The sequence below is a fragment of the Electrophorus electricus genome, chromosome 14, assembly GCF_041902795.1.
Source record: "Electrophorus electricus isolate QZ-2024a chromosome 14, ASM4190279v1, whole genome shotgun sequence".
NCBI lineage: Eukaryota > Metazoa > Chordata > Actinopteri > Gymnotiformes > Gymnotidae > Electrophorus > Electrophorus electricus.
This window is the reverse complement of record NC_137510.1, coordinates 26,905,001-26,922,427: the sequence shown is the minus strand read 5'-3', so window position 1 is coordinate 26,922,427 and position 17,427 is coordinate 26,905,001. Positions and strand designations below refer to the sequence as shown.

Sequence of the window (17,427 nt, the reverse complement as noted above, 5' to 3'; positions counted from 1 at the left end):
CAGAGCTGGTTTTGATGAAGAGAGTTATTGATGTCTTTAAAAGTTTTGCTTGCAGTGTTGCTGATTCTTTTTAGTTTTACTGTTTTACTTTTTTGTACTGTTTAACTGTTTCACAATATTTGTATCTTTGGTGGTTCTCTGTGTTTTTGACTGGATATCTATCTCAGTCCTTTTCTTAGAATTTGTCATTTATTATCAAAAATATTTTTCTTTCTGTGGTCTTTTTCCTATTGTTTTTGTGTTAGCAAGGATTGTCGATTTATTATAAATTTCTTCAACTTTTTTTTCCCAGCCAGATTAACCTTTTTTTTTCTTAGGGTAGACTTGTTTTATTAGAAAACTTTTAATAAGGTTAGTGATCTCTGTGAGTCATCTCTTTCCCTCTCTCTTTACTCTGAAAGAACCAGAGTGAACATGAAAGAAATATTACCAGTAAACAGCTGGTATTTCTTGCCATGATGTTCTGGAATGGGTTATTGATCATTTCTTATCTGACTGGTAATTATGATGTCAGGAAAGACTATTGTACCACTCTCTTCTGTACTTGTGCCTTATGATGAGGACTCTTTTTACTAGGGTTAGTATTTCCTGTCTGACTGGTAATTATTATGACAGAGAACACTGACTCAACTCTTGTACAACTCTCTTCTGAACTTATATCATCTGACTACTCATTTTCTCAGAGCTTACTTTTCTTTTTTCTGAGGTTGCCCGAAAAATTGCTGTGTCATGGCCACCCTTCCTCTTATTCATGCCTTACTGTGAATAAAAGCTGACAAAAGCTTTTTAAATTATTTAAATTAAAGCTGCCTCTCTCTACATGTTCACATGCATCACTACAATGACTAACACATTACCTAGACTTCACGTGGGAAGTCTTCATGTTACTGATAAATATAATGAAATATTGAAAACATTAACGTTAGTTGAATATGCCCGTGACTGTTGAACGCTGCATGAACGTGTGGCTCATTAACTTTCCAGGTAATTTAACGCTAATAGCTATTGTCAGTAGTGTTTTAGTATTCTCAAATTGGCCCATTTTCACAAAAAATGTTTGTTTCCACTTCATACAATTTTTAGTAACATAATTTATTTCTACAGTTCTGGTTTCAGTGCAAAATTATGTATTGACATTAACATTACATTTTCCTGCAAGTCAGAGACCTTAGTTAATAAGCAGTGCTGGCATGGCAGGAGGATGATACGAGTCCCATCAACAACAGATGGGAAAACTGATAGCAGTGGTGTCTCAGTGGTTAAGATATTTAACTTGTAATCAGAAGGTTGCTGATTCAAGTACCACCACTGTTGGGCCCCTGAGCAAGACCCTTAACCCTTAATTACTCAAGTTGTACTCAGTCATAACTGTAAGTTGCTTTGGATAAAAGCGTCAGCTAAACGCTGTAAATGTAAATGATGGATCCTAACATTTGGGCAAAGCTAGTGAGTGGAATGTTTTTACTCTTACCTTAGTATAGCAGGGGGGTGTTGCATCTACCACCTTGTTTTAATGTCTTCTGAGATTCTGAATTAGATTGTGGAAATTAAAAATACAGCTGACCTCTCTACAGCTGACCTCTCTACCCCTCTACAACTGACCCCTCTACAGCTGACCTCTCTACCCCTCTACCCCTCCAGAGCTGAACCCTCTACAGCTGTTGTAACTGTACCATGTAACTGACTGAGTGGGTGGTTTTATCCAAACCGAAAAAATAGACAGCACTAGTTGAACTGTGAGGATCAGTACAGCATGTTCCATTCTCTACTGTAAAGAATACGTAGATACTTTAATCGCCTGAAGAATGTGCCCTCAGCATGGCTCAGTCACAGCTATGTTTACAGAATTCTATTTTGATCTGGTAAAAACGTAGCATACATTTACATTTACAGCATTTATCAGATACCAGCTTGTCCAGAGTGACTTACAGTAGTGCTTGATGGTTTCCATGGAAGAATCCTTATACCAGTACACTAGACCTGAGTGTAAAGGATACCAGCAAGCCTGTCAGAGGGAAACCATGCACTGAAGGTACATACAGTATTGATTCTTTGTTAGAGAATGAATGAATGAATGAATGAATGAATGAATAGTGATTATTCATCTGATTTGAAGTGAATATGGCTCACAGGAGGGTTTCTTGAAGAGGTGGGTCTTCAGTCTGTATTTGAAGACAGCAAAAGACTCTCAGGTAGGGACAGGTAGTTGCAGACAGGTAGTGAAAACATTCCACCGTCTGGGTGCTTTCACGGTGTCCTGAGGTGTCTTCTCCGTCTCTCAGGGGACGGTGCTACGAGTCATGCTGTACTAGAGGCACGAAGGGTGTGAGATACAATATGAAGAAGATTAATTCTTTATATATATATGTGTGTGTGTGTGTGTGTGTGTGTGTGTGTGTGTGCATTTATTTATGCACATTATCTAGCCAGTTATGTTCACATTTATTTTATTTATTAGTTTTGCATATATTTGCCTTGGTTCAGGAGATCTACAAAATTACGTAAACGGTAAAGAACATAGCTGTTATTATTATATATTTGTATACTTTTGTGAACCAAACGTATGTAACTTCCCACAACGGTGCTCGCTACTCCTGTCCTCCACGCATGGTTCTGTACCAGTAAGGACATTTAGTCCTCCCCAGTATAGCGGTACAATGCACGCGCAAAGAAAGCCAGTAGGTGGAAACGCTCCTTAGTGAAATAGTGAATGCCTGCCAAGCGCACCCGCTTCAGTCAGGGCGCAGACATACGTGATAACGCACGCGCACTTCTTTCGCTGGTTACCATGGTTACAACACAATGGAAGACGGGACAGAAGTCTATTACGAAAGGGGAAAACTGCGAGAGCGAGAGCGCGAGCCGCTTGGCTGGTCACGTCGTTACAGTGTTTTAACTGAGATTAGGGCCTTGACTAATGCACGTGCTGAGTCGTGCTGAAAAGCTCGTGTGGTTTTTATAAAATGACACAGACATGCAGCGCGCGCTCCTTCCCGATCGGGTAGAGCATCGCCACCGAAAACGAACTGGTAACTAGGCTGAGCACGAGGGCTTCTTTATCAATCTATCTAGCTATGTAGCTATCTAGCTATCTGTCTGTCTGTCTATACACAAGCGTGTGTGTGTGTGTGTGTGTACAGACATACCACTTGACTTTGTAAGCGGCAGTAGTTTGGTAGCGGATTTATTGGACTAGTGCAGTTTTCACCAATTAAAGTTTTAATCTTTCAACAATAGCGTAACAACCCCCCCCCCCCCACACACACACACACACACACACATCCTCTCCTAATTTCCTCTCTCCTTAAGAATATGCTAATCACGCGCCTTCTCTCCGGCTCGCCGAGTCGACGTGCATCCTTCGCGCGCGCTCCCCTCCGTGGAATTTTTGTCCGTGCCCACTGCAAAAAAAAGTGCAAGTCGTCTTGACAGAGGAGAGGGAGAGAGAGGTGGAGAAAGAGAGGTGGAGAAAGAGAGGGGGTGGGGAGAAAGCCAACGTACGCATCAATTTGTACAGTGTTGAGCGGCGCCCGTTTTCCGCGCCGAGTCCGGGGAGCTTGGCGTGATTAGTGATGGGGTCCAGACGAGTGTGTGTGTTTGCGTGTGTGTAGGTCCAGTACAGCTGCACACCACAGCAGCAGAAAAAGGACACGCATCGCCGGATAGCCTAGGTAAGGACACGAGAAAATGGATGCTAGTATTGAAGAGGCTGTTCTTGGCCACGGTCGGGTCGCGCTTCCTTATGTCGCTCTGGTCTTTGTGCGTTTGCGATCATGTTTTGTTAAGATCGTAGTTTGAAGCTAACGTGTGTTACCACGCAAGACTCGTGCGTTTGCACTCCGGAGAGTAACGCGATCCGAGTGCTTGCACAGAATGCCATTCGCCATTCTGCTGCAAATTCCTCTTATGTGGAGACTAAAACGGGGCGACGTCAAACTGCGCACGAACCCCTCCGTCCTGCGAGTGTTGCACATATCCAATGCATTGTCTGCGCGCTGTAATCCAGAGGTCGTCTTGCTAGTACAGTAGCTCGAGCTCAGCCTCGCCTCTGCGCTGCGTATCAGTAACACCGAGCACGAGAGCAATGGGGGGAAAGCAGTGCTGTTGCCTCGCGCGACTGACGAAAAGACGCGCACAGTAGCGGCGCGGGCCACGATCGGGACTTGAGTTCCACTGCATGCTTGTATTCAGCAATTCAGCGCATGCATACAAAAGAATACAAAATCGGGTGTGTGCGAGCGTGCGCGTGTTTCAGACAGAGCTGTGTCTATGGGTGTGTGTGTGTGTGGGGGGTATATGTGTGTGTGTGTGTGTGTGTGTGTGTGTGTGTGTGTGTGCGCGCGCAGTGAATAGTGGGTCTTTGGTATGCGTGGACCCTAGCCAAGATGCTGGCAACTGACCTGATGAACGAAGGCTCACCTGTAGGCAGGACGCTGGCGGCCAGTATTATGTGTCATTGGGATATATTACCTTGTGTACACTGTATTTGGTCCAAAAATATGTCTGATGTGATATTTCTGATTTGTTCACTAGGATGTTTGTATGTATGTGAGTGTGTGTGTGTGTGCATGCATATTCTGTGAAATATTTGAGATGTGAAAACCCAGTATTCCAGCATGTGCGCATGGCCCTGTGTCTGTCTACGCAGCAGGTGTTAATGCAAGTCCACAGAATTTGCCAGGCAGATGAGAGCCTGCATTTGGTTGTGCATAAACAGTAGTGAGTGTGTGTGCTTATTGCACACTACTCCAGTGGAACAGATCTGAGTGTGTCCATTCAACATTAGTGCTAAATACACACGATTGGGTGTAAAAATACAGTCCTTTCCATAAAAGCCTCACTAAATATACACCATCAAATGTCCCAGTCTGTTCATGTCCTATATATAGTCTCATTCACTTTACATGAAGTGTGTGTGTGTGTGTGTGTGTGTGTGTGTGTGTGTGTGTGTGTGCGATTAGGTTGGTGGTGCTGTGATGCACTGGAGTGAATTTGTACACTGTACTGCATTTGGTATGTTGTGTAAACTTGTTCATGCATTCCCCCCCCCCCCTCACACACACAGATTCTCTTCTGTAAAGGAGAATTAATGTAAGTCCTGCAGTATCATATGCCTGCTCTCACTGCTCTGTGGTTGGAGGGGTGGAGTAAATAGGGTGGTAGCCTGTAGGTCATGGCAGTAGTGCACGTGATGCCTCTTTATTATGTAGGTACCTTAGAGGCAGCTGTGTATGGATGTGTAGAGAGGCAGCTGTTTAGGGATATGTAGAGAGGCAGTTCTTTATGGATGTGTAGAGATGCAGCTGTTTAGGTATGTGTATAGAGGCAGCTGTTTATGGATGTGTAAAGAGGCAGCTGTTTAGGGATGTGTAGAGAGGCAGCTGTTTAGGGATGTGTAGAGAGGCAGCTGTTTATGGATGTGTAAAGAGGCAGCTGTTTAGGTATGTGTAGAGAGGCAGCTGTTTATGGATGTGTAGAGAGGCAGTTGTTCGATAGCTGTTCAGTGGCCTAAACCTCATTAAAATGTTGTGCAGTGAATAAAACAGTGAAGCGATGAAACAGTTGTCACTGTTTCTGAGGTGTCGTTACTCCGTATACTTCAGTACATCAGTGACAGTGTTTGGTAGGGCCCACTTCAACATACGTTTTAGTACTGCAGGTGAGGGAACTGGACTGCATCATCACTGTTCCCCCAGGTTGATCTGATTTTGATTCACAAGCTCCCAGTTTGATCCACTATTCATTTTATTTTAATTGAGTTTATATAGTTAAATGTATTTAGATTTGAAGGGTTACTGTGATGAACAGATGTCTGTAGTAGTGAATAACAACCCCTGCTGAAAAGAAGACCACAGGTAACAGTAACGGTAACATAAATCACAAATTTATGAGATGTATATTTTTAATTAGCCCTACAACTACATGAAGGATTAGTCTTTGCCTTGTAGTAGTCATTCTTTGATGAACAGCACACAACTCGTGCATGGTGACATTTCGTATACTGTGTGTATGTATGTTTGTATATATGTATGTATATGTTTGTATATTTGTGTGTGTGTGTGTGTGTGTGTGTGTGTATATATATATATATATATATATAAAACATTACTAACGTTATATACATTATTACATAGATTATGCATTACTATAGAAATTACTATATACATTATTATATATTGCTATATACATTACTATATACATTACTTTATACATTATTATTTGCATTATGCATTACTATACATTATTATACATTACTATATACATTACTTTATACATTATTATATGCATTATGCCTTACTATATACATTATGTATTACTATATACATTATATATATATTATGCATTACTATATAAATTATTACATACATTAATACATACATTACTATATGCATTATTATATACATTACTATATACATTATATACATTATTGTACTATAAACATTATGCATTACTATATACATTACTATATACATTGTACTATATGCATTATGCATTACTATATATATTATATGCATTATTGTACTATATACATTATGCATTACTATATATATTATATGCATTATTGTACTATATATATTATGCGTTACTATATACATTAGATATTATTGTACTATATATATTATGCATTACTATATACGTTATTATACTATCTATATTACTATATACATTGGGTGGCCACTAATCTTGATGTCAAGGCCTTGGCAACCAGTCTGCTACTCCACTGGGTCCGGTAGCACGTGCTCCTGCCATCACACATGCTGTTGTAGCAGGTTAAGGATTACTGCAGTACTGGGCCAGTACAGCACTGAAACTGTCCTCCCCCTTCCCTTCCATGTTTAATTCAATAAAACATGTAAAACATGTCATTGAGAGCAGCAGATCCAGCAGTGACGTGTGTGTGTGTGTGTGTGCGTGTGTGTGCGCGTGTGTGTGTGTGTGTGTGTGTGTGCGTGTGTGCGCGTGTGTGCGTGTGCGTGTGTGTGCGTGTGTGTGCGTGTGTGCGTGTGCGTGTGTGTGTGTGTGTGTGGTGTGTGTTCATTGTATTTTTTCTCTTTTGAACTGAGATTGATTGTCATTCCTGGAGTCTGTTGGAGCTCCTCCTTCATCTTAGGGGTCACAGCCCCAAGTGGCCCCGTCACCATGGGGACAACCTTAGCGTTAACCTTCCACATTCTAATACCCCTCACACTGGGGGTTTGGGTCTGCATCATCTATTACTACTGCCAACCCAATAAAACTGCTGCTGCATCTATCTATCTATCTATCTATCTATCTATCTATCTATCTATCTATCTATCTATCTATCTATCTATCTATCTATCTATCTATCTATCTATCTATCTATCTATCTATCTATCTATCTATCTATCTATCTATCTATCTATCTATCTATCTATCTATCTATCTATCTATCTATGTCTACTATATATATATATATATATATATACACACACATACACAATCTACAGGTCTGATATAAGCATATTAAACATTATTCTGTATAAGCATATTAAACATTATTCTGTTCTGTCAACATCTGTACCAGCCTCAGATATTGTAGATATTCTATATGTTATGATGTTTTAACCTATATAACAGGTACAGTATTTACTACTGTGTATTTACTAGTGTGTTCAGTGCATATTTCACCTATATCACAGTTACAGTATTTGGGAATGTAATATTACAATATAGCATTTTTGTGACATTTTGTATTAGTGAATATATATTTGTCTGAAACATTTCATTTTATTTGTTTTATCATCTATATATTTTTGACATTATTGTGCTCCCCCAGTGGCGAACAGGTGAGGGCGGGGTTTGACTGGTATACCAGGAGTCTCTGCGTGCTCACCTGTGTGCTCACCTGCCCGAGCTTTCTGCAGACAGCTGGGAGGAATATGGACGCTGCACAGAGGCAACGATGAAAACGCGAACGCACAAAGAGCCGGTGAGGACCACACGACACATTCAGAGTTCACCAGGGATTCAGATGAGACCAGCATGTTCGGAGGAGACCAGCACGTTCAGAGGAGATCAGCGTGTTCGGAGGAGACCAGCACGTTCAGAGGAGACCAGCGTGTTCAGAGCTGATCAGCTGTTAAGCTCTTCACCACTGCTGGGCTCTTGATTTTGAGGCGGAAGGCACCACATTTACATTAAATCTGTTGCTATGCATTTAGCAATAAAATTATAGCCCTGTTTCAGCTCATTTGTGTGTTACGATGGCAGTTTAACACTTTACAAGCTGGACACACAGACTAGACACATTAGCTGGACACACAGACTAGATGCACAGACTAGACATACAACCTGGACATACAGACTAGACACCTGACCTAGACACAGACTAGACACAGACTGGACACACGGACTAGACACAAGGCCTGGATACACAGAATAGACACACAGACTGGACATACAGACTAGACACACGGCCTAGACACAGACTAGACACAGACTGGACACACGGACTAGACACAAGGCCTGGATACACAGAATAGACACACAGACTGGACATACAGACTAGACACACGGCCTAGACACAGACTAGACACAGACTGGACACACGGACTAGACACAGACTGGACACACGGACTAGACACAAGGCCTGGATACACAGACTAGACACACAGACTGGACATACAGACTAGACACACGGCCTAGACACAGACTAGACACAGACTGGACACACGGACTAGACACAAGGCCTGGATACACGGACTAGACACATGGACTGGACACACGGACTAGACACAAGGACTGGATACACAGAATAGACACAGACTGGACATACAGACTAGACACACGGCCTAGACACAGACTAGACACAGACTGGACACACGGACTAGACACAGACTGGACACACGGACTAGACACAGACTGGACACACGGACTAGACACAAGGCCTGGATACACGGACTAGACACAGACTGGACATACAGACTAGACACACAGACTAGACACAGACTGGACACACGGACTAGACACAGACTGGACACACGGACTAGACACAAGGCCTGGATACACAGACTGGACACATGGACTGGACACACAGACTGGACACACGGACTAGACACAAGGCCTGGATACACAGACTAGACACATGGACTGGACACACGGACTAGACACAAGGCCTGGATACACAGACTAGACACATGGACTGGACACACAGACTGGACACATAGCTCTGTGAGTGCAGTGGCATTATTGTGCTGATCCTTTCTCTACTCATCTACTGTTTTTGCTCTCCACCGTCTTTCCTCACTGTCTGTTCTTTCCTCACTCTTTCTGCCCCTTCATTTTACTTGCCCCTCGACCTGCCCACCTACCTCGGGCCCTGGTGCAGATGCCTGTGCGGAGTGGGCGCAGACGCGGGGGCAGTGAGGAGAGGAGGGTCCGACGTCCACACCCCCCGAGCCCCTCCAGATCAGAACGAACAGAGCGATCGGAGAGAACTGAAAGACAAACAGTAAGACTTTCCACTCTCATCATCACTTTTTTGTATTTCTGGTTCTGTTTCAGGTTTTGTGTTCTTCAATTCTCTGACTAGTCCTGTCCTGCTGTGTCCTGTCCTGTCCTGTCCTGTCCTATTGTCCAGAGTCTCTCTCTCCCCCTCCCCTCTCTGTCTCTCCCTCTATCTCTCCCCTCCTCTCTCCCTTTCTCTCTATCTCTGTCTCTCTCTGTCTCTCTCTCTCTCCCTCTCTCTCTCTCGCTCTCTATCTCTCTCCATTTTCTCTCTTCCAGACTCATTTATCCTTCATTGCTTTAATTTGGAAATGGTGTTTGAATAAGTGGTGTTTACCAAATGCTTGACCTCACAGGTTATTTTTTGCCTGTGTATGAGTGTTCCTGTATATCTGTGTATTTTCTTTGTCTTGACTCTAAATTTGTTTAAATAAATGTCTGTGGTGTTTGAATACATGGCGATGGTGTTTGAGTAAATGTCTGTGATGTTTGAATGAATGCCTGTGGTTTTTGAATAAATGGCGGCGGTGTTTGAGTAAATGGCTGCGGTGTTTGAATAAATGGCTGTGGTGTTTGCAGAGACCTGCCGTTGAGGAGCTGCAGGTGAGCTCGTTTCCCAGACGCTCCCAGGGACATGCCTCCTCTGAGAGTGACGGAGAACAGCTGGTGCCTCCACCCAAGAGGCAGAAAGTCCAGGTAAGGTCTCGGGCCAGTTCTACAGTACCGAAAATTACATGTTTTGTTTAATTTACTCTTGTATTTTTCAATATTTTTTATCACCAGGATTCTTCGACTAGTACCATAGCTTCAACCCATTCAATTGACACCTCGACTTCAGCCCCACACCCCACCTCGTGCAACAGCCAATCACGGGAGAGTGACAATGAAGATGGCCAGTCGCAAGGCAGCCGTAGCTCAGTGGTGGGAAGCGTGGCCAATAGCAGCAGTAGCGTCAGTAGTGGGCGGGATATTGATCAGGACAATCGCTCCTCCTCACCGAGTCTCTCGGCATCCCCACTGGCAAGTTTGGATTCTGAATCGGACTCCCCGGACTCACCGAAGCAAGGCAGCAAAACCAAGGATGGTGGCGGGGAGGAGAGGAGGGGCGTGGCCAGGGGGGAGGAGAGGAGGGGAGTGGCCAGGGGGGAGGAGAGGAGGGGCGTGGCCAGGGGGGAGGCGAGCGGTACTGGGGAGCGCAGAGACAGTGAGGGCGGGGCAGAGGCGGACTTATCGGTGCTGAAATCTCCGTCATCCCTCTGTGCCTCCCATCGTAGCACAGTGGACTCTGCAGGTGTTGCCGTGGGTGAGGGCAGTAACAGCAGAAAATCCTACTTCTCTCTCGACTCGAAAAAGAGGGAGTTCCCAGGGCAGGTGGGTGGAGACAGCCTGCATGGCTGCCCCCGTATCAACCCCAAATCAGCCTCACAGTCTGGAGGCAAATCAGGCATAGGTGGGGCCGAGTATTCCCATGGAAACCCCAGTGTTAGCCACGCCCCTCCACTCCCTCCCCCTCCTGCTCTGAAGCCTCTGGAGGCGGGGCAGAGTGCTTCAGCTGAAGCTAAAACCGAGAAGACAGAGAAAAGTGACAAGACTGCCCCTCCCTCTCTGCTTCCACAGACCACGTCTTTATCCCAGCAGGCCCCGCCCCCTCCACACACACATCACTACAGCCCTACGACATGGTCGGGTGGCCCTGTCTCCGGTTGCCCTGGCAACTGGGCCTACTCACGTTACCCAGGTGTCCATCACACAGCCCCTGTACAACAGCAACAGCTGCCCTCTGTCTATAACCCCCCCTCCTCCGCCCGCCATTCCTACCTGCCCCCGCCCCACCCCCACACACACCGTGAGTACCTGCCCAGATACGGGGGCGCCCCTGAGCGGGACAGGCCTGTGAGGGACTTTGTGGTTAAGGACACCACGTCCTGCGGTAGCGGGGCAGCCGCTCCCCACCTGTCCCAGCTGGGCCGAGACTTTAGCAGCTCGCCGGCCGGCCAGAACCGGGAGTACAGCGCCAGCGCTGGACCTCAGACACCAGGCCGGGACGGGCCTCGGGAATATGGGCCGGGCTTCAGGGAGCGTGAGGCTGGAAGAGAGTTTCCGGCGCAGAGCCGCAGCGGGGCAGGAGCAGGGGGCTGTCACCCCAGAGATAAAGACGGCAGATGGGGGGAGTTTGCAGGGCAGATAAGAGAAGGAGGCAATAACAGTAACCCCAGCAACAGTAACCAAGGAAATGTGGGCTCCACGAGTACTGGTCTACCTTCTAGCCAGCTTCTGAGTCGTGACCCTTCTGGTTCACCCCAGAGCAGCTCAGCTCACCCACCTCTCTGCACTTCTAACTTGGCCACCTCAAGCAAAGACTATCCATCATCAGTGGAAATGAGTGGAGCGCAGGTGGGGCAGAGCCAGCCCTCCCAGAGCCCCTCTACTGGAACAGACGCCCTTCCACTCTTCCTAAGGGAATTCCCACCACCCGGGACGAAGGAATATTCGCCAGCAGGAGTCAACCCTGCGTCTGCCCCCCATCACGGATCCTCCAGGGAGTACACCAGCCCGACTGGACCTGCTCCAAATCTCGCTCGCGAGTATGCTGGCGGGGCCCCAGTTACACACCCTGTACACTCGCAGTACGGGGTGCAGGCAGGCCTAGCCTTGCAGTCCAGGGAGAGGGAGAGGGACAGGGAGAGGGAGAACAGTGCTCCAGTTTCCCTCTACCCTGGTCGCAGTCATCCTCCCTCTCTTTCTCCTTCGTCTTCCTCTTCTCATGGACATGCACCTGCCACGTCGTACCCCCCTGCCCCACCAACCTCCCATGGACAGCCTCCACCCTCTTCCACACTTACAGCCAATCATTCTCGCCCAGGCCCATACCCCTCTACCAATCAGAGCTCACCAACTCCCCTCTCTCCACTTCCTAGCCCCTCAACCAATCAGATGGGAGGATTTTCTACCTTCACATCAACCTCTGCTCCAACAGGGAGCGTACCACTTCCTGCATCAGGCGCAGCCACTTCCTGTCTTTCTGGCTGTAGACCCACCCCTTATCATGGCACTTTAAACAGTCATGCCCCTTTTACTAGCTCTTACCATGGCAACAGTAACAATAGCAACACTATGGCAACTAGCAATATAAACACCATTGTTTCCAATAGCAACAGTAGCACTAATAATCAGGCACAGTTACACTCCCCTCAGAACTCCAAAATCCAGCCACACCTCTGCAACCCCACCCAAGGGACTACTGCCCTGCCCACGAACACGTCAACAGGGCCCGACGGGCACTCTGATTCGTCTTCTTGTACTTTGCCACAACCTGTCATAAAGGAGGAGCCAGTAGAGGAAAGGGAGGAGACTGAGAGTCCTCCCCCTGTGATAAGAAGCCCGTCACCAGAGCCAAAATCTGTTGACATTCCAATTCACGCCAGCCAATCAGCTCGGTAAGACAGCCAATCAGCTCGGTAAGACAGCCAATCAGCTCGGTAAGACAGCCAGTCAGGTTGGTAAGACAGCCAATCAGCTTAGTAAGACAGCAAGTCAGCTTGGCATTTGGGAATGATACTACAGTTTTTTCAGAAATGCAGTGGTATATAGGACACTTCTTATTTTACAAAAATAGTAGATTTATGGAGAACAGACAGATCAGGACACTCCCTTCCAAAATCACATCAGAAATGTGAAGCATGAACTGTTGGTGGACTGTTGAGATGAGTGAGTAATATAAGAAGCTTCTCTGTGTTTTGTCTGTAAGAGAGAGATCCTTTGGTCATCTTGTTCCCAGCATATATATATATATATATATATATATCTGCTGTGTGTGTGTGTGTATATAAGATAACGCTGTATTTAATTTAAGATAATGCTGTATTCAAGATAGCACTGTATTTAAGATAACCCCATATTTAAGGTAGTGCTGTATTTAAGATAACACTGTATTGAAGGTAGCACTGTATTTAAGGTAGTGCTGTGTTTAAGATGGCGCTGGAGCTCTTCAGCAGTTCCTTCAGGTATGTCGACTCTGCCCTGAGATTCTGAGGACAGCATACAAAATGTCCAAAGTCTGGGTTAGGGTAGGTCATGGTTAGGGTTAGAGCAGTTTAGAGTCAGGGTTACAGTTTGGATAAAGGCAGGTTAGAGTTAGGGTTAAGGTTAGGGTTAGGGCAGGATAGGGTTAGGGTTAAGGTTAGGGCAAGTTAGGGTTAAGGTTATCGCAGGTTAGGGTTAAGGTTAAGGTAGTGTAGGGTCAGGGTTATGATTTGGATAAAGGCAGGTTAGGGTTAAGGTTAGGGCAGAATAGGTTTAGGTTTAAGGTCAGGATTAGGGGTAGGGTTAGAGTTAGGGTTAAGGTTAGGGCAGGGTAGGGTTAGAGTTAAGGGTTAAGGTTAGGGTTAGGGCCGGATAGGGTTAGGGTTAAGGTTAGGGTTAGGGCAGGATAGGGTTAGGGTTAAGGTTAGGGTTAGGGCAGGATAGAGTTAGGGTTATGGTTAGGGTTAGGGCAGGATAGAGTTAGGGTTATGGTTAGGGTTAAAGTTAGGGTTAGCGTTAGCATTATGGGTAGGATTAGGGCAGGGTATGGTTAGGGTTAGGCTCACAGGTAGGGTTAGGGTTAAGGCCACAGGTAGGGTTAGGGTCACAGGTAGGGTTAAGGGTTAGGGCAGGGTAGGGTTAGAGTTAAGGGTTAAGGTTAGGGTCACAGGTAGGGTTAAGGGTTAGGTTTAGGGTCACAGGTAGAGTTAAGGGTTAGGTTTAGGGTTAGGGTTAGCATTGGGGCACGGTAGGGTTAAGGTTAGGGTTAGGGTCACAGGTAGGGTTAAGGTTAGGGTTAGGGTCACAGGTAGGGTTAAGGTTAGTTAGGGCAGGGTAGGGTTAGAGTTAGAGTTAAGGGTTAAGGTTAGGGTTAGGTTCACAGGTAGCGTTAAGGGTTAGGGTCACAGGGTTAAGGTTAGGGTTAGGGCAGGGTAGGGTTAGAGTTAGAGTTAAGGGTTAGGGTCACAGGTTGGGTTAAGGGTTAAGGTTAGGGTTAGTACATGTATAAACATCTTCCCAATATCCTTTACTTATGATCCTTGGACTGGGACTAAAGAATTGTTTTATCCCTCGATCAATTCTGACTCTTAATCAAGAGAGCAGGTCAATTAGACACATAAAGTAATTCTTCATGCTGTAAGACAGGGAATACTGTAGTAGGGAATTGTTGGATATGTGTAAGTTATGTGTATGTTTTTTAATTTATGTGTAGGTGTACATGGAACTGCTGGGATCAAGGTGAATTTTGGAGAAATCTGACAAAGACTGCATCATGTCATAAATCTATAACTGACTGAGCACAACAGCTAGTGATAACAAGAACACTAATGTAGTGTGAGTTAGCAATAGTGTGGAAGCTAGCATTAGCATTGAAGCTAGTGTCAGCATGGAAGCCAGTGTGTAATTTAGCGCTACATATAAATAAGTATTTTAAAGGAGAAAATAAGTATTAAGTATTTTACAGGAGAAAATCCAAAACATCTAGCTACAAACCATAAATCTTTCTTTTGCAAGATTAATCTGATGCTAACATTTTCATAAGACCAAGTATGCTCAGACCCACCCTGACAGAGCATGTTCAGACCCTGTTGAATGGTAGTGAAATCTAATCTCTGCAGTGCATCAACATACTGCTGACCATCAATTCAGCCTGTAATTAATTATCAGACAAGCACAAGGGAGCAGTACAGTGATGTCCTGTCTAATATAGCAATAATGTGGGTGTGGGGGTGGCAGGGCAGAAGGAGTGAGAGATGGAAAGAGAAAGAGAGAAAGACAAAGGAGAGGGAGACAGTGAGAGAAAGAGAGAAAGACAAAGGAGAGGGAGACAGTGAGAGAAAGAGAGACAAAGGAGAGGGAGACAGAGACAAAGGAGAGGGAGACTGAGAGAAAGAGAGACAAAGGAGAGGGAGACAGTGAGAGAAAGACAAAGGAGAGGGAGACAGTGAGAGAAAGAGACAAAGGAGAGGGAGACTGAGAGAAAGAGAAAGACAAAGGAGAGGGAGACAGTGAGAGAGAGAGAGACAAAGGAGAGGGAGACAGTGAGAGAAAGAGAAAAAGGAGAGGGAGACAGTGAGAGAAAGAGAGACAAAGGAGAGGGAGACAGTGAGAGAAAGAAAAAGGAGAGGGAGACTGAGAGAAAGACAGGGCTAATTCGAAGGTACCATAATATACACATAACATATATCACCACAGTATACACCAAAACACACACCACTACAACACTCCTCACCACCGTACTCGTTACGACAACATATACAACGTTACTCAACAAAATATACACCATACAAACACTTGTATTCTAAAACACTAGTAGTCTAAAACACTAGTAATCTAAAATACTTGTATTCTAAAACCCTTGTATTTTAAAACACTAGTAGTCTAAAACAGATTTTAAAACACTTGTATTATAAAACAATAGTAGTCTAAAACACTTGTATTCTGAAACACTAGTAGTTTAAAACACTTGTATTCTGAAACACTAGTACTCAAAAACGCTAGTAGTCTAAAATACCAGTAGCCTAAAACACTTGTATTCTAAAACACTTTTATTCTGAAATACTAGTAGTCTAAAACACTTGTATTCTAAAGCACTACTAGTTTAAAATACTAGTCTAAAACTAGTAGTCTAAAATACTAGTAGTCTAAAACACTTGTATTCTACAGCACTAGTAGTCGAAAATAGTAGTCGAAAATAGTAGTCTAAAACAATTGTATGCTGAAACACTAGTAGTCTAAAACACTTGTATTCTAAAACACTAGTCAAAAACACTAGTAGTCTAAAACAATTCTGTTCTAAAACACTAGTAGTCTAAAACACTAGTACTCAAAACACTTGTATTCTGAAACACTAGTATTCAAAAACACTAGTAGTCTAAAATACCAGTAGTCTAAAACACTAGTAGTCAAAAACCCTAGTTGTCTAAAACACTTGTATTCTGAAACACTAGTATTCAAACTACACTTGTAATATCATCAAATACCTCATTCTCAGACCTGAAGCTCAGATCTGATTCAATTCATAGTTGTACATTACTGACTTTACAATTTAATTGTTTTATATTTTGTGTCATCTTTGCTGATAAACATGTCAAACAGTAAAAATAATTCATTTTAATTATGTACCTTTACACAAAAGCAAAATGTTTTCTACATGTTTGTGAATCTTTTATTATTAATTGCCTGTTATGAAAAGAATGCAAGATCTGAGTAATTATCCCTCTACATATTTAAGTGCTGTTCCTCTGAAGCCCCACCCCTTTGAAATCCCCAACACTGATTTTATCTGAAGACCATATAATTTTGCACAATAACATAAACAGAATGCATAGAGTATAATGCTCACATGTAAATGATTGCACATGTATTTCAGGTTCCACAGGGTTCTGGATCGTGGCAGCGGGAACTCGTGCGCACGCACAGACGTTCTCTTTGTTCCTCTGGACGGTTCTAAGCTGTGGAAGAAGAGGAACGAGGCGGTGGAACGAGCTCGTCGCGAGGTGGAGCAACGAGCCCGAGACCTGCGGGAGAAAGAGAGGGAGCGAGAGAGGGAGAGGGAGAGGGAGAGGGAGCTGGAAAGGCACCTGCAGGTGGGTAACAGCAGGGCTAGTCACACTGCCATGCTCATCACTGTACTCATCACTGTGCTCATCACTGTACTCATCACTGTGCTCATCACTGTAATCATCACTGTGTACTCATCACTGTGCTCATCACTGTGTACTCAACACTGTACTTATCACTGTGTACTCAACACTGTACTCAACACTGTAATCATCACTGTACTCATCACTGTGCTCATCACTGTACTCATCACTGTACTCATCACTGTAATCATCACTGTACTCATCACTGTGCTCATCACTGTGTACTCAACACTGTACTTATCACTGTGTACTCAACACTGTACTCAACACTGTACTCATCACTGTACTC

The 17,427-nt window shown here is 44.5% G+C and overlaps 1 protein-coding gene across 2 annotated transcripts in view; it reads left to right on the top strand.

The window, feature by feature from the left end:
• The first annotated feature begins 1,272 nt into the window (after positions 1–1,272).
• Positions 1,273–17,427, top strand: part of atn1 (atrophin 1) — a 22,853-nt gene continuing 6,698 nt past the window's right edge. Inside the window, exons 1-6 of one of the 2 annotated variants that reach the window (XM_081696681.1) lie at positions 1,273–2,032; positions 7,799–7,951; positions 9,350–9,472; positions 10,048–10,164; positions 10,252–12,905; positions 16,865–17,081. In XM_081696681.1, the coding sequence (XP_081552807.1) occupies positions 7,925–7,951; positions 9,350–9,472; positions 10,048–10,164; positions 10,252–12,905; positions 16,865–17,081 (3,138 nt within the window). In that variant the 5' untranslated portion in view covers positions 1,273–2,032; positions 7,799–7,924. Of the gene's footprint in view, positions 2,033–3,346; positions 3,672–7,798; positions 7,952–9,349; positions 9,473–10,047; positions 10,165–10,251; positions 12,906–16,864; positions 17,082–17,427 lie in introns of those variants that run through there. The other variant, XM_035530782.2, reaches the window with a different exon arrangement.